General features: G+C 39.7%; 1 protein-coding gene across 2 annotated transcripts in view; it reads right to left on the bottom strand.

The window, feature by feature from the left end:
• The window catches only part of WDR25 (WD repeat domain 25), a 291,474-nt gene that overhangs the window by 269,010 nt on the left and 1,272 nt on the right, over nt 1-21,192 (bottom strand). Inside the window, exons 2-3 of one of the 2 annotated variants that reach the window (XM_036752219.1) lie at nt 19,233-19,304; nt 2,966-3,858 (exon numbers count right to left, since the gene is read on the bottom strand). In XM_036752219.1, the coding sequence (XP_036608114.1) occupies nt 2,966-3,811 (846 nt within the window). In that variant the 5' untranslated portion in view covers nt 3,812-3,858; nt 19,233-19,304. The remainder of the gene's footprint in view (nt 1-2,965; nt 3,859-19,232; nt 19,305-21,192) is intronic. The other variant, XM_036752218.1, reaches the window with a different exon arrangement.

Genomic DNA, 21,192 nt, shown 5'->3' with positions numbered 1-21,192 from the left:
TCACATGTTGCTAAATGGAGCTGAAGGAAATCACAATACCAAGTTGGCTGGATATGCTACAAATTCATATTACATAATCCCAATCAGGTCCTTACTGCAGCAAGGCAAATCTTCTATTCTTCCCACAACTGATTTTCTGTCTCAGTATTCAGCAAATATTTTAATCCTTTTCATATCTCCAGGTTCCCACTATACCTTCTGTATCCATCCTCCCAGCCATATACCTCACATCAGATTTCATGTTATTTGTATATTTTAGAGATAATAGGAAGAAAAATTTCATTTCGAAATAAAATTATAATTTCTGCTCATAATTATTTGTATTTAAGGTGTATGTGTGCATGTAGGAGAAATTATAGTAAAATAATTTTTAAATTCTCATGTCAATTGACATGCCTGGTGATTCTAGTGTTGCCAGATCTAAGTAAGGCCTTTTCTTAATCCTAATCCACCTTCATCTGCAGCATTTAACACTGTCAGTCCCCTTCTCTTTCTGGCTATTGTCTCCTCTCTAGACTTTCATGACACTGCTCTCTCCTGCTTCTCCTCCTATCATTTCTAACTGCTCTCTTTCAATCTCCTTTGCTGGTTCTTCATCCATGTCATGGCCTCTAACCACAGTTACACCCAAGGCTCTGTCCTGGGCTCCCTTCTCTACTATCTCATTGCTGATCTCATCAGCTCCCCTTAGGTTCAATGATCATCTCCATGCAGGTGATTCCTAGACCTAATCTCTCAGATGAGCTAGTCACACATCACCAACTGTTTCTCCAACCTCTTATTCACCCCACATATCCAATCTGATGCAAAGCCCTGCCATTTCTTCCTTCACAACATCCCTAGAACATGCCCCCTCTTCTCTACACCTAAGAGTCACAACCGTGGTTCACGCGCTCATCATCTCTTTCCTGGATTATTGCTTCTGCCTGGTCTCCGTTCCCAAATCTCTCCCCACTCCAATTCACCCTCCAGAAGCCAAGGTGATTTTTCTAAAGCTTAGGTCTGATCATGTCATCCCTGCTCAAGGTGCTCCAGAGGTTCCTTATTATCTCCAAGACCAAATATAAACTCCTGTTTGGCATAAAAGTTCTTCATAACCTAACTCCTTCTTGGCTTTCCTGGAAGATTAAATTGATTCTGTATTATTTTTTATTGATCCTATTTTTGGAGATAATTGATTTTGCTCTGTAACTGCCAAAGTCATGGTTCTTTGTCTCTGAACTTAGTGCAGAAATTCAGCTGGCCTGTAACAGGTTAAGTTTAGAAATCCAGTTCTCCTGTTATTCTCTGTTCTATTCTTGCCTCAATAAAATCCACTGTCCTTGGGGGATGCAGGTGGACATCAGGGAGTCTGGTATAGCTGGTGGTATCTTTATACCACCAAGCTTTCCTTCACGGATGTCTGGTTTGCTCTCCAAGCAAGTCTGGCCCACTATCTCTAACTCTGCAGATGGACTCAAACAATAAACCTTTCTTAGTTACAGGAGGGAAGGAGAGGATTGCTGTTAGCCCCTCATTCCCAACTTCCAGCCAATCATATTGTCCCCCACATCTCAGCTATGCAACCGTTCGTGTTGCCCTCAACCCCATGATGTTTCCAACCCTATGGCCAATTGTATTTTTCCTTCCCTACCCTGTTCTGCTCTTTGTTCTGTGCTCCCCCAAAACTATAAAAGGGGAGCTATTCTTCTGCTAGGGGCCTTGGCTAAACTGAGGCAGCCAATGGCTCATTCATTGGCAGGTAGCACCCCTGTCATCTTGCTCAGAGAAAATGTGCTTCAGTCTCCTTTTGTTGAATTACACTCACAACACTTGCCTTCCTACCCCTTACCACTCTCCACCACAGCTATCATCTAGCAACAACAACCTACTTGCAGTTCCTCCAACGTGATAAACTATCTTACTGCCACACTAGCTGGCCACAAAGCCTGGAATGCTCTGCCCTCTGACCTCTACTTCTCAGCTTCCCTGGCTTCTTTCAGGACCCAACTCAATTCTCGCCTTTCTTGGTCCCCCCAGCTACTAATGCCCTCCCTTCTCAGATTACCTTCACATATTCTATATAACTTGTATTACCTAGATATTCATATGTTGTCTTCCCCCATTAGAATGTGAAATCCTTGAAGGCAAGGATGATGGAGTTTGGGGTTTTGGTTCTTTTGTGGGTTTTGTTGTGTTTTTTTGGAGGGGGTGGGATTGACTTTCTTTGTATCCCCACAGCTTAATTCAATGCCTGTCACATAGTAAGCACTTAGCAAATGCTTGTTAACCATTTCTAAGAAACTCCCTTTCACACAATCATTTACTTGTTATTTGACAAACATGCTTCATACTTACCCTTCTCAAATTCTACCAGAGGGCATGCCTTCTGTTCAATATTTTATCTTGGCTCAAATCTTTTTTAAGACCCAGCTAAAACATGTGCCCCCGAAGTGCAGTCCTCTCTAGCTCTCTTAGCCAGGAGAGATCCCTCTCTCACGGACTCTGAAAGCTCTATAACTATCCACATCTCCCTCATATACTCTGACACTTTATAGATCTATGTACTAGTCTCCTCCAAACTCCCACTCCAGTACACTATAAGTTCCTTGAGAGGAGCTCTCATCTCTTATTAATTTTTGTCTAATAACAACTATTCATATTTATGCACTGCTTTAACCTTTGAACAGTGTTTTCCTCACAGTAGTCCTACCAGAGAGGAATTACTAAAATTAGCATCTCCATTTTACAGATTAAGAACTGAAGCTCAGCCTGGTAAAATCACTTGCCCACAGTCACACAGCTAACAAATGGCAGAACCCTGATTAGCACCTGGTTCTGATGCCAAGTCCCAGGCTCTTTCTACTCCATCCTACTGCCTCTCTGTATTTCCCACAAGGCCAAATGCAGTATCTTGAACACATGAAGGGCTTAATCAATAATGACTGAATATCTGATGAAATTTTTTTCAACTAGGGAATGTTACCTTAAAAGTTTTATCCATAGATGCTGAGAGAAGCATGTGACTGTGCTGTAAAACTGGACACCACTGGACTCTGTTGACTGGTCCTGTGTGCTCAGACATCTGAAAGATTAGCCTCTTTGGAATTTCTGTTGATTTATATTTCCCTTCTAAATATGGTTTAATAAAGTCAGAAACTGCTGTGGCTGTGAATCCTCTCATGGGGAATCCTTCTGACGAGGATGGGCAATCTGTTCTCTGTCTTTGTAGCTCAGATCCTCCTCTCTCATTAGTTCCTGCAGTCAAAGTTTGTGTTTGTCTCAGTCTTTTGGGGACGTAAGGCTTAATTTTTCCTTCAACAAAATCCATGTTCTCCTGTCTTCTCTTTTGCAAAAGGCTTCCATGTTGACTTGTGGCTTCCAAAGACATGAAAGCACAGGAAGATGAGCTGGGGACTCTGAAAGCTTCATATGAAGGCGTCATTTTGCTAATAGATGCACCAGCTAACTCCCTATTGCCAGATGATGTGGAGCTGGGAGATGCGGCGAAATCTGAAGGTGTGGATGTACAGGGTTTGACTTGGAGCTCCATGTTAGGCCACTGGCGTCTAGGCCCTGGACAAGACTTCCAGCTGTTTCTCTCTGCATGAGGTTCTAGGAGACCACATACCCTAGAATATTCCCCAACAATCCCCAAACCAGTATTCAGGTTGTCTCCCCTAGGTCGTGAGTTCTTTTCATACTTTGTAGCTAATATGTCAGGTGGTAAAGGCTGACCAAGGTTTCTGATGCTTTTTTCTTGGCAAGAACTGTTAGAATTGTCGGCCTCGGCCTCAGAGTCAGAATCATCATAAGCTACCAAGGAAGTCATTGAAGAACCAAAAAGTTTTTGAAATCTTCCCTAGAAGTACAAAATACCTAAAATTGTTTAAAAAAAAAAAGTTATCAGAAAATACTGCAATGAAAAAATTTCACAGGACCACAAACTTAACACGTAATATACTGTAAAAGAGGCTATCTGAGCAATAGCTATGCCTGTTCAATGAATGCTCAATAATCATACAGCATGGTCTTTCCACAGTAAGATGTTTATTAATACTGATATTCACAACTCACATGAAATTCAAGGCTAACATCTCCCCTGTAATCCAAAATGTTTCTGGGTCACCTCCCTTAATAGTCAGTTGCCGTGTACTGAGAAAATGCAAACTTATTTTAATACTATTCTAAACAAAACAATTACAAAGGCAGGCATTTGATGAAAATGTTTTTATGTTTGTATACATAAGCCTCATCTTACTTGTAGCCTCCTTGAGGGAAAAGACCATGCCTTCTTAATCTTTGTATAATAACGACAAGTATAAACAAATATACATAATTTCCATGTGCCTTTTGAATACATTCCAATACCTTTGCAATACATTCCAAAAGCGAAAGACAATAATTTTTCAATTGTTCACTGCTCTTGAACTCAATTCTTTTCAAATAAAAATGTATGGACCCACTACATGCAAGGCACCGATGATTCAAAATGAAAAAGCAACATATATCCTTGACCTTAAGGAATTTCTAATCTTGTGTAGAGGCGTAGGCAGGGAGAGACATAAAAATAAGTAAGATCCAAGGTAGAATGTGATAGGGGTAAGGGAGAATGTCAGAGACCTATATACACTGGTTTCTAGGGTATCATAACATGTGGCAGAAGCCCATCAAAGATAACAGGAAAGAATTCAAATGAAAGTGTCAAGGCTCTAGATACTCCTGACCTGTAAAGCAGAGCTTTCTCTATTCATCCCTCAAGTGTATGGGCAACTAAGACCTCAAGCAGGTTACAGCAAAGCCCAAAGCATGAGATTTTCCCTGTGAATAAAAAAAACACAAAAGAAAGCCATCCAGACTCCCCTAGAGATAACCTGCTTTGACAACTCTCTCACCCTCTCATCTTCTTTACTTGGAAACCACCTCATCCACCGCAGTATAATGGGCCAATCTATTATCATCCCAAAGGCCTGGGATTTCCTAGGTTTATATTCTGCCTATACTAGGCTTCTGGAAATAGCTGCTGCCTTCCTACCCCACTGATTGAGTAATCAATCAACAAGCACCTTACTGTGCACTATACTGAATCCTGGAAATGCAAAGACAAAAGTGAAAGAGTCTCTGCCCTCAAGAAGTTTATCATCCACTCTGGAAGACAAGATGAATAGACAGATATGCAAAAGAGGTTCATGATAATTTGGAGTACAACACATTGGGGTAACGGGGTGGAACAAGAAAGGTTTCCTGTAGAAAGTGTGCTTAAGCCTAACCTTGAAGGAAACCAGAGATTCTAAGAGGCAGAGTGGAGGAAGAAGGGCATTCTAGGCACTTGAGACAGCCTGTGTAAAGACAATAGGATGAGGGATGCAATGCATTGTTTTGACTAGCGTTTTAGCTGGATTGTAGTAGGAAGGGGAGTATGTACAATAAGGCCGGAAAGGCAGGTTGGAACCAGATTGTAAAGAGACATAAATGCTAAACAGGGGAGTTAATACTTGCTCCTAGAGGTCATAGGGAGTACCTGGAATTCATTGAGTGGAAGCGCACATGGTCAAATAGGTGTTTTAGGAAAAGTACAGTGGTAGATGTAGGGAGAGACACATGGCATCGCCACTAATTATAAAGCTATTTCAATAGTTCAGGTGAAAGGTAAGGAGCTTGTATCCTAATGGGAGAAATAACAAGTACATATAAAAATATATGCAGTCTAAATATAAAATTAATAAATACATATCAAGTAAAATAGTCATTTTAGGGTCATGAAATATAACACAAAAAAGTAGGCTAGAACTAGATCGTGGAGAACTTTGAACTCATACATTTGTTTTGGAGAAGAAGAGACAGTTCGGGGGGTGGGGCAGAACAAGAAAATGAGATTGTCTAGGACTGGGTAATAAAAGACTTTGAAGGAGAAATTGAACATCTGGGTCTTGCCCCAGAGTATGATCATTAAAAACTCGGCAAACATCTATTAGGCACTTGTAGTAGCCTAACCACTGTGGTGGCCAAATGCTGCAGCAGTGAGCATTTCTATGCCACCTTAAGGTTTGCAAAACACCTTACAAATGTGAAGTCATTTGATCCTCACAATAACCCCGTGTGTGCTGTTATCATTCCCATTTCATAGATAAAGAAACTGACTTTCCCAGGGCTATACAGCTAGAAAGTGTCTGAGATACTATTGTGCTATAAGAAATGGGGTCATAACAACCTGGAAAAACCTACAGGATACAATTCGGAGTGAGCAGAGCAGAGCCAGGAGAACATTATACACTCCACAGATATATGGATTCTGTGACGACTAACCCTGATAGACTTTGCTCTTCTCAGCAACACAAGGTGCAAAGACAACTCCGAAGGACTCACGATGGAGAATGCTATCTACATTCAGAGAAAGAACTATGGAGTCCGAATGCAGATTGAGGTACGCTCTATGCTTGCCTTTTTTTTCCCTTTTTTTTTTCTCTTGTTTGTTTTTGTTTTTGGATTTTTTTTTGGTTCTGTTTCCTCCTTCTCATGATTCATTCCATTGGTCATAATTCTTCTTCACAACTTGACTAGTGTGTTATATGTAGAAGATATATCAAATTCCATACCGTCTTGGGGAGGGGGGTGGGATGAAAACCTGGAACTCAAAATTACGTAGAACTGAGTGTTGTAAACCAAAAATTAAAAAGCTCAAAAAAAATGAGGAGAATTTGCAAAAAAAAAATACTGGAAAGACTTGTATGAACTGATGCAAAGTGAAGTGAGCAAAACCAGGAGAACAAAACCTACAGTAACAACAATATTGTAAAGACAATTCTGAAAGACTTAGTAACACTGATCAACACAATAGAACCATCACAATCTCAGAGGACTCTTCATGAAACGTGCTGCCTGTATCCTAGAAGAGAAGAGTGGACTCACACACTTGGAGTTTAGATTGAAACTTCATGGTGGTGCTGGTGGTGGTTTTGAATCTGGCCAATTCAACAATTTATTTTGCTTGACTATGTATGTTTGTAATGGGGGAGGGAGGTAAAGAAAGTGTGAGTGGGTAGTGAAGAAGGGGACGTATCAAATGTTGACAGTAAGGGAGAGAAGAGAAATTGGAGGACATTTCAAAGGAATGGTAAGGATGATTTTTTTGGTCCCTTTCTTTTATTTTTAAGAATAGAGGTCACCTGCACACTTGTAGGTTAAGGAGAAGGAGTCAGTAGAAAGAGATGAATGGGAGGGAAGAGATGACTGATACAGTAAGGACATAGAAGATTTAGGAGGGAATGGAATCAACAGCATTGATGGCAAGAAAGTTGAGGGCACCTTGTCCTGGGAGTTTCTGGGAGAGGACTCTTAAGAAGTTAAGACAAGTGGAAAAAGAGAGTTGAGGGGTCTACACTGGATAGCCTCGATTTTCTTGGTAAAATAGAGGGTGAAGTCATCTGCTGAGAGAAGAGAAAGGGGTGAATCAGAAATCTGAGGAAAAAACGTTTGAAGTAACCATCATCAGGACCATAAGAAATGAATAAAAAGCTTGCTGGTTATAATATGAGTTCAGGTGAGAATTTCTGTTTCTGTTAGAGGTGGACCCGAAATGCTTGCCCTAATGAATTAAATGATCCTCTAAAAAAATTTGCTTACGTATTATGTGTGTGTGTCTGTCTGTGCAGACATATGGAATGATTAAGTTACTGTGTATCAAATCTACTTATTAAAGAAAAAAATCACAGAAGACAGGGACCCTGTCTCATTTAAATTCATTCCCTCCCTTAGCTCCAGGGATAGAGCTTTGCACATAGTAGGCATTCAATAAACGTTAGTTGAATAAATTTTAAAAAAAAAAAAGTATCTGAAATAGGACTTGACTCCAGATCCTGAATTCAGTCCGCTGCGCCTTCTAGTGGTCAATTGTAGTGCATTTTCTTGAACATCTTGTCTCTCTTCTGCCAGAGTTCAAAAGAAGTAATCTTTGTTCTTTCCACTCATGACAGTTTCCACTTTACTATGATAATAAAAAGAGAGGCATTCGTCACTTCTCAGCTCCACCTGATTCAGGTGGCTACAGAGATCTACCCAAAAGAGTTCCTTAGGCTTCTCAGATATTATTGTACCTACTTCAACTCAGACTTAGAAGAAAAAGGCATATAACCTGTTCCCTGTCATCTTCAGAGTTTCCTTCCTCCATGGTGATCCCCTAATAGAGTATTGCGTAATAACAGTCTGAAAACACAGACATACCATAAAAGTGGGGGGAAAATGTCAATGGAGTTATTGATGACAGTTAATCTGAATAAAGTTATTGAAAGAAATGGTGTATACAATAAAACTGATCACACATACAACACCTATTATACCAGGTGATAGAATAAATTATTTAACTGAGAGGTTTTAACATATCTGTGACAACCCCCTATTTTAAGATCTAGACTAATTTTTTCAGCGTTTAAAAAGGCCTTAAGAACTACAAGGCAGCATGTTTTTTCTAAATCATTAGTACCTAATTTTAGGTTGAAACCCAAATTAGGGTTACAAAGTGTTTGACCCTAGAAAAGAGTACTTAATGGGCTTCAGTCCCTTCCCCTGTCATACTATGTCTTTCTCTCTTAAGCCTACACTGAAGTAGGTGCAGTATTATCTGAGAAGACTAAGGAACCCTTTTGAGTTGATCTCCACAGCGGCCTGCACCAGGTGGAGCTAAGCAATGATGCATGCCTCTCTTCAACTTAAAAAAGTAAGGCGAAAGAACAAAGATCCTTCTTTTGAACCTGATAGGAGATAGACAAAATGTACAAGAAAATGCATTAGAATTGGCCACTAGATGGTGCAATGGACCGAGAGTTGGACCTGGAGTCAAATCCTATGCAGAACTTTCTAGTTGGGTCAATTTCCTTACCTATAAAATGAGGATCAGAATAGCATCTATCTCACAGTGTTGCTGTGAGGATCAAATGATTTAATATTTGTAAAGTGCTCTGCAAACCACAAAGTGCTATATAAATGCCAGCTGCTACTATTATAATAATTATCATCATTATATAATTATTAGCATATTATTATAATTATTAGTATATTATTATTGGTATTTTGGGCAGCAAGGTAGTATAGTGGATTGCCAGGACTGAAGTCAAGAAGATTTACCTTCCTGAGTTTAAATCTGGACTCAAACACTTACTGTGTGACCCTGGGCAACTTAACCTTGTTTGCCTCAGTTTACTCATCTGTCAAGTGAACTGGAGAAGGAAATGGTAAAGCACTCCAGTATCTGCCAAGAAAACCTCAAATGGGATTATGAAAAATCACACACGACTGAAATGACTGAACAACAATTTTTTTCTTATCAGTCAGTGGCCATGGTTGTTAGACTACTATAAAGTATCCAATAGATGCTTGTTAAGTTTCTAATTTTTATCACACCCTGGGTCAAGACCCAGATTTCCAATTTCTGCTTCTAAGTCCTTTATTAGCCAGTCCCAGAAAAATCTCATTTTCTTGTTTTTTCCCCTCTTAAACTGTCTCTGTTTCTCTAGAACATGCATATGGGTTCGAGGCTCTCCACAATTTAGTTCCAGTCTACTTTTTGGATCATGTTTCATATCATTTTTCTTGACATATATTTATTAGTTCCATATTTAGACCTCATATATTTTTAGATGTACTTATTATCTCTCCCATTAGGACGTAAATTCTTTGCAACCAGGTATTATTTGATTTTTTTGCTTTTATGTCTATATGCCTAGCAAATAAGTGCCTAAAAAACCAGTTTATTCATTGATTGATTGATTACACATTCTATACTCTAGATAAACTGAACTATAACCATTTCCTAATCTAATTCTTCCCTCTTTTTCCTCCATGCATTCACATAGGCCATCCTCTAACCCTGAAACTTATTACCTTCATTTGTTCATTAACTTCATTTGTTAAAATTGTTCTCTTCCTCTAAGGCCTACTTCTTCCAGGAAAATTTTTCTGATTTCCCACCCCCCGTTTGAAAGTGATGTTCTCCTACTCATATTTGCTAAAAGTACTTTGTTGAGATCTCTTTAATCATGGCAAAATACAAAGGCTACAAGGTTCACAAAGCTTCAAAACAGAAGCAATCTGTTGGCCTGGTTCACCCAAACCTCCATGGTCTGTGCTAATGAGGTCTCCCGGATTACTACACACCTATGTACAAGGTTCTATGTCCTTAGGATACAAAGGTGGATAATTGTGACAACAATTCATATTTGTATAGTATTTCATAGCTAACAAAACGTTTTCCTTGCAACAATAAAGTTAAAGTCTTATTCCTGGTCCTACTGCTAGGCATATGACTCAAGGAGGTCAAAGACAGAAAGAACCCATATACGCCAAAATATTCATAGCAGCATTTCCGCGGTAGCAAAGAATTCAAAACAAAGTAGAATATGATAGAATATTCCTGTGCCATAGTATGAACATGAAGAATTTAGAGAAGCATGGGAAAATGTATGAAAGGATGCAGAGTGAAAGTAAGCAGAACCAGAAAACAATATATACAACTACAAAAACGTAAATATTTTAAAAAGAAGAAAATGAATGCTGTACAATTATAACCAAGCTGTACCCAGAAGAGTCAAAAAAAATGTACTTCTCTCCCCTAGTAGCGGAGGCAGATTGCTAGGGTGAGCAGTACACTACATATACTGTCAAACTCAGTTGATGCGTTGCTTAGTTTTGAAGAACTGGTTTTTTTCCTCTTTTTTTTACTGTTACAAGGGATGGCTTATTGGGGGATTGAGGGATGATATATATTTGGAAATAAAAGTGATTAAAAAAAGATATCAAAATAATTAATTATCCTCATTTTGCTGATACGAAGACTAAGGTTCAGAGATGTTAAATTATTTACCCATCACTATATAGCTAATAATGATCAGAACCAAGATTCGAACCCTTGTCTCTTGACTCCCTCTCCAATCTTCTTTCTCCACCCCATGCTACTGTACATCCATCTCTACCCTTTTACTAGTAGCATTACGACCTGTCTAATAAATGACACAAATTAAAACGTGAGCAATGTCTGATCAGTTTTTTTTAATGCTTTGAGTTACCACCACAGAAAGAAGTCATTTCTATCTATAGACGTTAACCGAGCTTAGGCCTATTTCCTGTGACACACATTACTCCAAAATACAATACTAATGTATATATCACGTATATTCTATTAAATCTGTGTCTATATCTCACCCCCTGACTAAATTACAAACTCCATGGAGGCAAAGTACATGTCTTATCTGAACTTTATACATTCCCCAAGTCCTAGGACAAGAATCTTCCCACAGTAGGTGGCTTTTTTGATATTGTTTTAGGATTTGAAAAATTAGGTGGGTGTCAGGAAGAAATGTATTTGAGGACAAAGAGGATGGGGAAAATGAAAGACACATTTATAAAACAGTAAGAAGTTCAGCTTGGATTAAGCATATCTTATATGAAAAAGGGAAAAGTGTGAGTTGAAGTTAGAAAGGTAGGTTGGGGGCCACAGAAAGATACCACCAAGTGTGAGGAAGAGAAACAGCTTGGGTACCATAAAGACCTTTAGTTCATCTCCACTGATCTACTCAGAAGAAAAGAAGCCAAAATATAACTGACTCATTATAAAATACATACATTCTCCTCTCTTGGCAAAGAATATAGAAAGAACAAATGATGGAGACAGGGGAAACATCTACAGAATGCGATAGTTTTAAGGCCATTCTCAGGAGAGAACTTCAAGCTTTCTCAATCTTAAAGGGACCATAATAGAGTCGCTAGACATACATTCTCCTAAAAAGAATAGCTCTGCACAAATATTAAACGCAAGATATAAATTGAATACATTTTTAGATGTTTATGTAATGCCAAAATGAAGATTAAAAGTGGCCTATTTTTTCCCTCTGAGATAAAAGTCAGCTTGGTAATATTCTATTCTTGGTAGTTTCTGCTTATTTGAAAGGGGGGGGGGGGGAAGCCTGCAATTCTGAGCTAACACTTAACCATAAATCTTTTATTACCATCTTGCCGCTAGAACGAAGGATCAACACAAGTAGGACCATAAAATAAGAATTATATTTCGATGTGAAACAGCTCCATATCATAATCCATTTTCTTTTTATTAAATGTATAAAAAGAAAAATAAAGGGAAAATATGAAACAGCTAAACCCCTAGAGCAGGAGTGCTTAACTTCTTTTTCGTGCCAAGGACTACTCCCTTCTGCCCATCCCAGCAGTCTGGTGAAGCTTTAGGATCCCCTTCTCAGAATAAGGATCTTTTAAAATGCGCAATTGAAGGTAATGCTAAATTACAGTTAGCAAAAACAACCATGTAATTATTTTTTTCCAATTCCAATTCAAAGACTTCCTGTAATCTTAACCCCAGCTTAAGAATCCCTACTCCAGGAGGCAACTGAATTATACTTCCTCAACATTAAGGGACTGACTTAAGTGAATGCAGGTATAATTTGGGGCAGTTCCAAGGCTTCAACCTCCTTGCCAAGCCCTCTCACATTACCTCGTTCCCTTTCCTCCCAGGTGATCAGCCTCCATCCCTCTGTGATTATCTCACTCCCCAGTGACATCACTGAAATGGTTCATTCTCCCTTTCCACCCAATCCTCTGCTACCATCATCACCCATTTCACCCCCCATCAATAACCCCCCAAGGCTCTCCATATAGAAGTCTTCCACTTCAAATCAAAGAACTTTCTTCTCATAACCATAATCCTATGTAGTAGGCAATACAAATATTACTAACCCCATTCGTCAGTCAGTCAATTAGCATTTATTAAGCATCTACTATGTGTCAGGCACTTTGCTTAGCTTTGGGGATACAAAGAAGGTCAAAAAGCAGTCCCTGCTCTCAAGGAGTTCATAGTCTAATGGGTGAATATATGTGCAAATTTGTGAAATGGGTGAAACAACACACAAACAGCTCTGAACAAACAAGATAACAGACAGGATAAATTAGGAGTAGTCTCGGAGGGAAGGCATTAAGATTACGGAGGAACTGGGAAAGGCTTCCTGCAGAAGAAGAAATGTTAGCTAAGACTTGAAGGAAGACCGTTGGGTGCTAGGAAGTGGAAATGAGGAAGGAGAAAGTTCTAGAGACATTAGAGACGGCCTGTGATAATGCATGAAGTCGAGATATGGAGTGTCCTACCAAAGGAATAGCAAGAAGGCCAGCGTCACTAGATCAATGAGAAGGTGGAAGATAGGAAGTTGTAAAAAGACTGGAAAAACAGGAATGGGTCAAGTTATGAAGGACTTTAAAAGCCAAACAAAGGACTTTACAATGGAACCTGGAGGTAATAGGGAGCCACTAGAATTAACTGAATAGGGAAATGATATGGTCAGACCTTCATTTTAGGAAGATCATTGTGATAGCTGAATGGAGGATGAACTGGAGTGGGAAGAGCCTGGAAGCAGGAAGACCATCCCATTACTACTGCAATAGTCCAGGCATGAAGTAACAAGAGCCTACACCAAGGTGGTTGCAGTATTGGAGAAGAGAAGGAGTAGTATAAAAGAGATCTTAGAAAGGCAGAAACAACAGGACTCAACAACTGATTGGTTTGGGGAGGGGGTGAGAGTGAGGAATTAAGGATGACGGTAAGGCTACAAGCCTAGATGACTGGAAGGATGAAGTCCCCTCCACAATAAAAGAGAAGTTAAGCAGACAGAAGGGTTTAGAAGGAAAGATAATGAGTTCAGTTTTGGACATGCTGAGTTTATGATGTCTACAAAACACCCAGTTCAAGATGTCTAATATACAGTTGGAGATGTGAGACTGGAGGTCAAGACGGAGGTCAGAGCTGAACAAACAGATCCAAGGTCCATTTGCATAGAGATGATAATTAAAACTACGAGAAATGAATTAATATGGAGGGAGTAGTACAAAGGGAGAAGAGGGTCCAGGACAGAGGCTTGAGGAACACCCACGTTAGCAGGCACAACTTGGATGAAAAACCAGCAAAGGAGACAGAAGAGGAGCAGCCAGACAGGAGAACCAGGAGGGCAATGTCACAAAAAGAGAGCGTCAGGAGAAGAAGGTGATCGACAGTGTCAAAGGCTGCAAAGAGTTCAAGGATACGGATTGAATAAAGGTCATTAGATTTTTCAATTAAGAGATCATTGGTAACTTTGGAGAGACCAGTTTGGGTTGAATAATGAGCTCAGAAGACAGACTGCAAAGAGTGAGAAGAAAGGGAGCAGGGGCACTTGGTGTAGATGGCCTTCTCAGGGAGTTTAGCCAAAAAAGGAAAGAGAGATAAAGAACTATAGCTTGTGAGGATGCAGATGAGGAAGCAGATTACATAAGCATCAAGTAATAGCTAGCCTATTGTTACACAGCTAGTAAGCGTAAAAAACAGGATTTGACTCAGGTCTTCTGACTCTAAATGAAACCTCTTCCACTACACCATGGCTGCTCCTCCCCCAAGATGATCACACTCTCAGGCCTCGCTATCTTATAGAACTGAACTTTAAGTCCCAGTCTCTAACTGTAACTTTCTATCCTCATAGCTCTCCCTCAGTGTTTTTCACCTTCTTCATGGCTTCCCCATCCTTTTATCCCTGCTAATTCCCCTAGTCTATCTCCCCAACCCCAGCTTCACTTGCCTCCATGCCCAGTCTTGACTTGCATTGGCTTCTCACCCCATCTGCCACCTTCCATAGTTCCTGATCAACTACTACTCAACCCTAGTACAGAAAGTCACAAAAATTAAGGCTCACCCACTATAAGGTTATAATGGGCCTTCACTGCTGTTAGGCAATACTATTCTACATTTTACTGATTCCCTTATCTCATTCCCCACAATGACTTGCACACCTTTTCTTAAGCCTCCAACCATATTTAATGCAGATAAACTGTCTCCAACTTCACTAAAATAGAGGCCATACAATGGAAGGTCCTTCAACTGCCTTTTTCTGGTCAAAATGTAGGAGTAACATTCATTACCTTTCCTTTTATCTCAAAAGGTTAGCCTACCTAAGCCTAATTCCTCTCTCTGTGACCTTGATCTCATCTCCTACAGCCACTCCAAGACCAAATTCCAGCAATCCTTCCCTCTTCTACATCTTCAATCTCTCCTTTTCTAATGACTCCTCATGTAACTATAAATATGCTTGGATAACTCCAGTCTCCAAAAGTGCTCCCCCACCTCCTTCATGGAGCTGCCATCTTCTCTCTCCTTCCCTACTAAACCTCTTGAAATAATAATCCATACCCCATAACTCAAAGTCATCAACAGTCTCCTCTATCCTTTACAATCTAGCTTCCAGACCTGCCACTCTACTGAAGCCGCTCTCTGCTCTCTTAATCACAAAGTCCAACAACCTTTTTTTCCCCCTTTTTTCTAACATCATCCTCCTTAGCCTCTATGGCCTCTATCCAAAGTTTCAGTTTCCTTCCTCAGCTCCTTTCTCTGCCTGTCCACTGAATGTATGTGCAGTCCAAGATCACACCCTTAACCCTCTTCTGTTTGCCCACCTCATTTACTCCATAAGTGTCAACCATGACTTAGTTATACACAGATAATTTCCAAACTACATCTCCAGCCCTGTCCTCTCTTCAGAGCTACAGACTTGTATTTCTAATTACCCACTAGGACCTGAAGCTGTACTTGTCCAGCTTGGATGATTACTATCTTTCCCTCCCAAACCTGTTCCTCCTTATAACTGCACTATTCTGTCCACAGTACCCTCTCTTCCATGTACAAAACATTAGTATTACCTTTAAATCTCCCCTCTCCCTTAACTTGTACATACAATCACTACATTTTATGAATGAAGCCTCAAGAATGTCCTTGCTATTCATCCCTTTCTCTCTATTCCCAGTAGCACTGTCCTAGTATAAGTTTTCATTATCACCTGCCTAAACTATCGTTTTCTTTTCTCCTCAACCCATCCCACAGACTTGTTAGATCTGTCTCCCTTATATCTGAATCTACTCAAGTCACTGTTCTTGCCAAAAAACCTTTTAAGAGCTCCCTACTTACTAATGGGTAAAATTCAATTGTCTTTGTCTGCCATTCAGGACCCACCCTCCATCTCCAGTCTCATGTCATACCAATCACCTCAACATACTCTACATTCTACACTATTTATCATTCCTCATACTCATCCTGTCCTTCCCCACTTGTGTGGCTTTGCTCAGGATATTCCCTAAGTCTATAATGCCCTACCTTTAACTTCTGCCTGGTGAAATTCTCCCCATGCTTTAAAGCCTGGCTCAAATGACACATCCTTAATTTAGTAATGATCCTGCCTCCCTCCCCAACCTCATGTACCACTTTGGTAATGCCTCTTACATTTTAATGGTTGTTCAGTCATGTCTGACCTCTTCATGATCCCATGGACCATACTGTCCACGGGATTTTCTTGGCAAAGATACTGGAGTGGTTTGTCATGATTTCAGTCACTTGGGTTCTTCCTCTAATAAAGTTTCCCAACCCCTCATGCCTTTGCAAATTACCGAGGACAAAAAAAATATCACCAGCTGGTGGCCAAGCTTCCAGTAATGAGCCTCTCCTGTCCCCTTTAGTCCATCAACAAACCAATAAGAACTTAAGTGTCTTTTTTTTGAGGGGGGAAGGCAGAGGGATTGGGGTTAAGTGACTTGCCCAAAGCACTTAAGTGTCTTGCTCAGGGTCACAAAGCTAGTAAGTGCCTGAGGCCAGATTTAAATTCAGGTCTTGCTGACTCCAGGCCCAGCCTTATTCATGGAACTACCAAGCTGCCTCCTAGACAAACAGAAGTTAAGTGATTTGCCCAAGGTCACACAGTTAATTAAATACCTGAGGCTGAATTCTAATTCAGGTCTTCCTGATTCCACTCCCAGCATTCTATCCACTGAGCCACCTAGCTGCCCCTTGTATTTTAGTAAACTGGGTCAAATCCTCCACAAAGTCCCACTCAGATGCCTCATCATGGCATGAAAGTGATTCTCAGTTCTCAAACTGAGGGTACGCCAATGGAGAAAGGTTCTGCCAAACTGAAAAGGCTTTGAGTCCACTGTCTGAGGACCAGCTCAGCCAAGCACAGAGAGACTCACCAGTTCACTAATAGGTGACAAATTATTTGACCATGACAAGCTATGAAATAAAAGAAAATATAAATGGCTCTCAGAGTTGGGCAGCCCCCTTCCATTCCTGTAGTTATAGTTGTAGAATAGCAGAAAAGAAATCTGAGGGTGGAATCACAATGACCTATGATAGATACATGGAGGCTGTGGCATAGCTCCCATAACAACCTTCACACAAGACGTAATATAAGAGATAGATGGCACTGAGGAAATGCATAATGTGAAAGGGGCTGGGTCAGTTGGGTGATAAGAAAAAGTTATCCAATGCAGAGCCTAAGTGCTCCACTGGGACGCAAGAAATATAACAAGACTGAGGAGGCCTACAAGAAGATCTTCTGCAGAAGATCTATGGGAGAACATAAAAAAGTCAAGTACAGAAAAGAAACACATGGACAAGAATTTCACAAGATAAAAAGACATGGGTGAGTTACAATTTGTACCAATGTAGGAAATACCAACACTGATGAGATCAGATCTAATTAAATTCTGATCTTCTTACCAGATTTTAAGCTCCTGGAGAGCAGAGAATAAATCTTATCTAAAATGTATATCTCTCCTAGTGCCTAGCACAGTGTTCTGTACATAGGAACAGCCTAATAAATATTGGTTGAATGAACTCTTTACTAATTTTGGGTCCTTTAATCAAATCCCTCCCCCAAATCCTAATTTTTCCATTAATTTTTCCCTCATTGATTCACATAAGTGACAACTTCCACAAACATTCCCACATCTTCATGTAAAACTCCTATAATAGGCTATCCCATTAATACTCTACAATTCCCCATACCTATAGCTTACTTTCAATATAAATACATGTGTTGTTTATGTATATTACTCAATTTTCTGCTAATCTAAATATTTTGCCATGTCAGTATTATTTGAGTCAATTCAAAGCAAGTCAACATTTGTTAAATGCCTACTACATAGACAAGGCCCTCTGATGAACTGGGGACACAGTGACAAAGTAAGACACAATCTTTGGCCTCAAGGCACTCAGAATATAGCAAAGAAAATAAAACAAATGTAGAAAAAACTATAATAAAAATTAGAATGTAAGTGTAAAAGGGGTGATCCAAGCAAAATGCTACGAGAAATGTGCAAAGAGGTTACTTCAATTTAACAGCAACAAATATTTATTAATCACTGCATGCAAAGCATGGTGTTGGGTAAGACACAAAATTTAGACAAGTCATAATCCCTGACCTCATGGGTTTACAGTCTAATAGGGACGCAAAGATAGCTTAATATTAGGAAATCAATACAATAAATTACACTTATTTCAATATTTGAAGGATCCATGGTTTCAGTGAGTTGGGTTGTTCCTCCAATAAAGTTTCCAAACCCCTCCATGTCTTGGGAGATGGTCTTTGTGAATTGCTGAGGACTAAAAAAAAAAAGTCACCAGCTGGTGGCCAACCTTCCAGTAATAGGCCTCTCCTCTGCCCTTTAGTCAATCAATAAACCAATAATCATTTATGAAGCACAAATTATGTCTTTGGCACTGTATTAGGCACTTGAGAGATACAAAGCAACTAAACAGTCTTCAGAGAGCCTGCCTTCTACTATAGGAAACAACATGTACACGTAATTAGATACAAGACATACACAAAGTAGACATGAGATAATTTCAGGGGAGGGGAGAGGCAGTAGAAACTGAGGTAGATCATTAAGGTCTCACGTACGAAGTAGCACTTGTACTAAGCTTTGAAAGAGCCTAGGCCTTTCAAGAGGTGAAGGGGCAGGGACGGTATTTCATAGATAGAATATCATGTATGAGGTAAAGCAAGAAGGTAGGCCAGTTTGGCTGCAACATGGTAATTCATGGGAGAGAGTAACGTTCCTAAAAGAAAGTATGGGTCTCACTCTATCAACACTACAGAAATTTATGTCATCTTCCCAACAATCAATTTAATTAAAAAAATAATCCCTTATGTAAGTCTTTAGTGGGTGCAGAGCAGTGTCATAGATTTTAATAACCAAACCACTATCAAGAAGGTAGGCTATCTAAATTATCAATCCAAAAAGAGAATGGCAAAATGGTAGAGGTCCTAAATGGCTGGTCTCAAAGCCTGGAAGACCTAGATTCAAATTCTACCTCTGAAACATACTGGCTGTGTGACTGAGCAAATCATGTAATCTTTCAGTACTCCAGGCCACAATCTTAGATGATAAATGGAAGAGAAGGTGCTGACCTGCATTGATGGAGGCAGCTCCTTCACCAAAGAGGTCCATCTACCGGTGAAATCACAGGTCCAGTCCCTAACCTATCCAAAACAAAACTGGATTCAAAATATATTTTAATTGACACTGTGTTAAAAGACATCATGATATAATGGATGGAGTATTGGACCTAGAGTCAGAAAGCTCTGAGTTCAAATCTTTTCAGATGCTTACAATCTTATACCTCTCTTAGCTTCAGTTTACACATCTGTAAAATGGGTCAATAACACCTACTACACAGTGCTGTTGTGCAGATGCAATGAAACATTTATAAAGTGCTTTATAAACCTTAAAGCCCTATGTATATGCTGTTATTATTCATCTACAATCTTTTGTCTTTGCCCCACCATAAACCATACCTTTCATCTGAGAGCCAAGAATTAACAGTGTAGTCTGTGGTTATAGAACAGGAAGAAAATTAACAAGAGAGTCAACCTATAACGTAGTTTTTTGGTTTTTTTTTTAGCATGGCATTTTAACCAATGAAGTTAACAGTCATGTCAGAAACATTAACGTGGTTCAAGAACATATAGAAAGAAGTGCTGTGCTGAGTAAGGAGGACGAAGAGAGGGGGAATAGAGGAAAAAGAAAAGGGTTACAGATTTTTAACTATGACTATAAATGTCCTGAATTGAATTTAATTGTGATTTTTCTTAAGCATTTCCAAAATTTGTAGAGGCCAAGACTGCAACATGGTACCATAAATAAATTAATTTTAAAAAGCATTTCTCAGCTACCTATGTGTGCAGCTTTTAAAAGAACATACAAGATTCCTGAATTTCAGGAGTTTACAGTCTGAGACACACACAATATAACAGGCAGATATACTAGAATAAAAATAACTCATCTATATCACGCTTCACAGTGCTTTCCTCCCTTTTCCTCACTAAAACTTTGTACAGGACAATATTTATTTATACTTCAATGATCTATCATCTTAATAGTGTGGGCACCACCACCACAGCACAAATCACAACCCATCTTAGAAGATGGTCTTGGAAAGTCGCTAAGGCTGAAAAATGCATCACCCTGCAAACAACCTGGAGATGAGCCTCTCTGAGCTAGAATGATCTTCCAATGACAGTGTCCAGACTCGGAACATCAATCAATAAAATTTATTACGCACCTACTAAGTGCCAGGCCCTGTGGAAGGCCCTAAGGATACAAAGATAAAAATGGAAGTAACCACTGCTCTCAAGCTTACATTCTATAATGTGTTGATACACTCCACCAGTTGAGGAAAACCAGAAAAGGCTTCATGAAGAAAGGATTTGATGAGGCAGCAATGAGGGAGTACCTTCCAGGCATAGGGGGCAGGCAGTGGAAGAACATGGACACGTGAGACTCAATGAGTGGCATGAGGAACGGTAAGGCTAGTGAGCCTAGATGATAAAGTATGGAAAGGTGAATAATGTAAAATGAGGTTGGAAAGGTAAGTCAGAGAGAAGTTGTAAAGGGATTTGAAAAACAGCAGCTTATACTTTATATTGGAGGAAATATGAAGGCACTGGAGTTTATCTACACTTAGGGGAAATCACTTTGACAAGTGTATGCACAATGAACTAGAATGAGAAGATGAAGTGAGGAGCAAGATTAGAAAGCCACTGCAACAGTTCAAGACAGAAGTGATGAGGGCCTGAGATAATGTTAAAACAGAAACAGCAAAACTTAGCGATAGATTGGATAGGTGGGGTGAGAGTGAAGAGCTGAAGATGACACTGGGTATACAAAACTGGGACGCTTGAAGACTGGTGGTGCCCTTGACAGAAAAAACAAAATTCAGTAAAGAGGAGGACTGGGGGGAGGAGGGGAGAAAATGAGTTTTGTTTTGGACATTGGAGCTTGAGATGTCTCTAGAACAAAGGTCAGCACATTATGTCCCTTGGGCCAAATCTGCCAGTCTGTTTTTGCAGGATCCAAGAGCTAAGAATG

Source organism: Trichosurus vulpecula, chromosome 3 (genome assembly GCF_011100635.1).
Source record: "Trichosurus vulpecula isolate mTriVul1 chromosome 3, mTriVul1.pri, whole genome shotgun sequence".
Classification (NCBI taxonomy): domain Eukaryota; kingdom Metazoa; phylum Chordata; class Mammalia; order Diprotodontia; family Phalangeridae; genus Trichosurus; species Trichosurus vulpecula.
The sequence above is the reverse complement of the archived record's forward strand: the minus strand, read 5'-3'. Positions and strand labels throughout refer to the sequence as shown.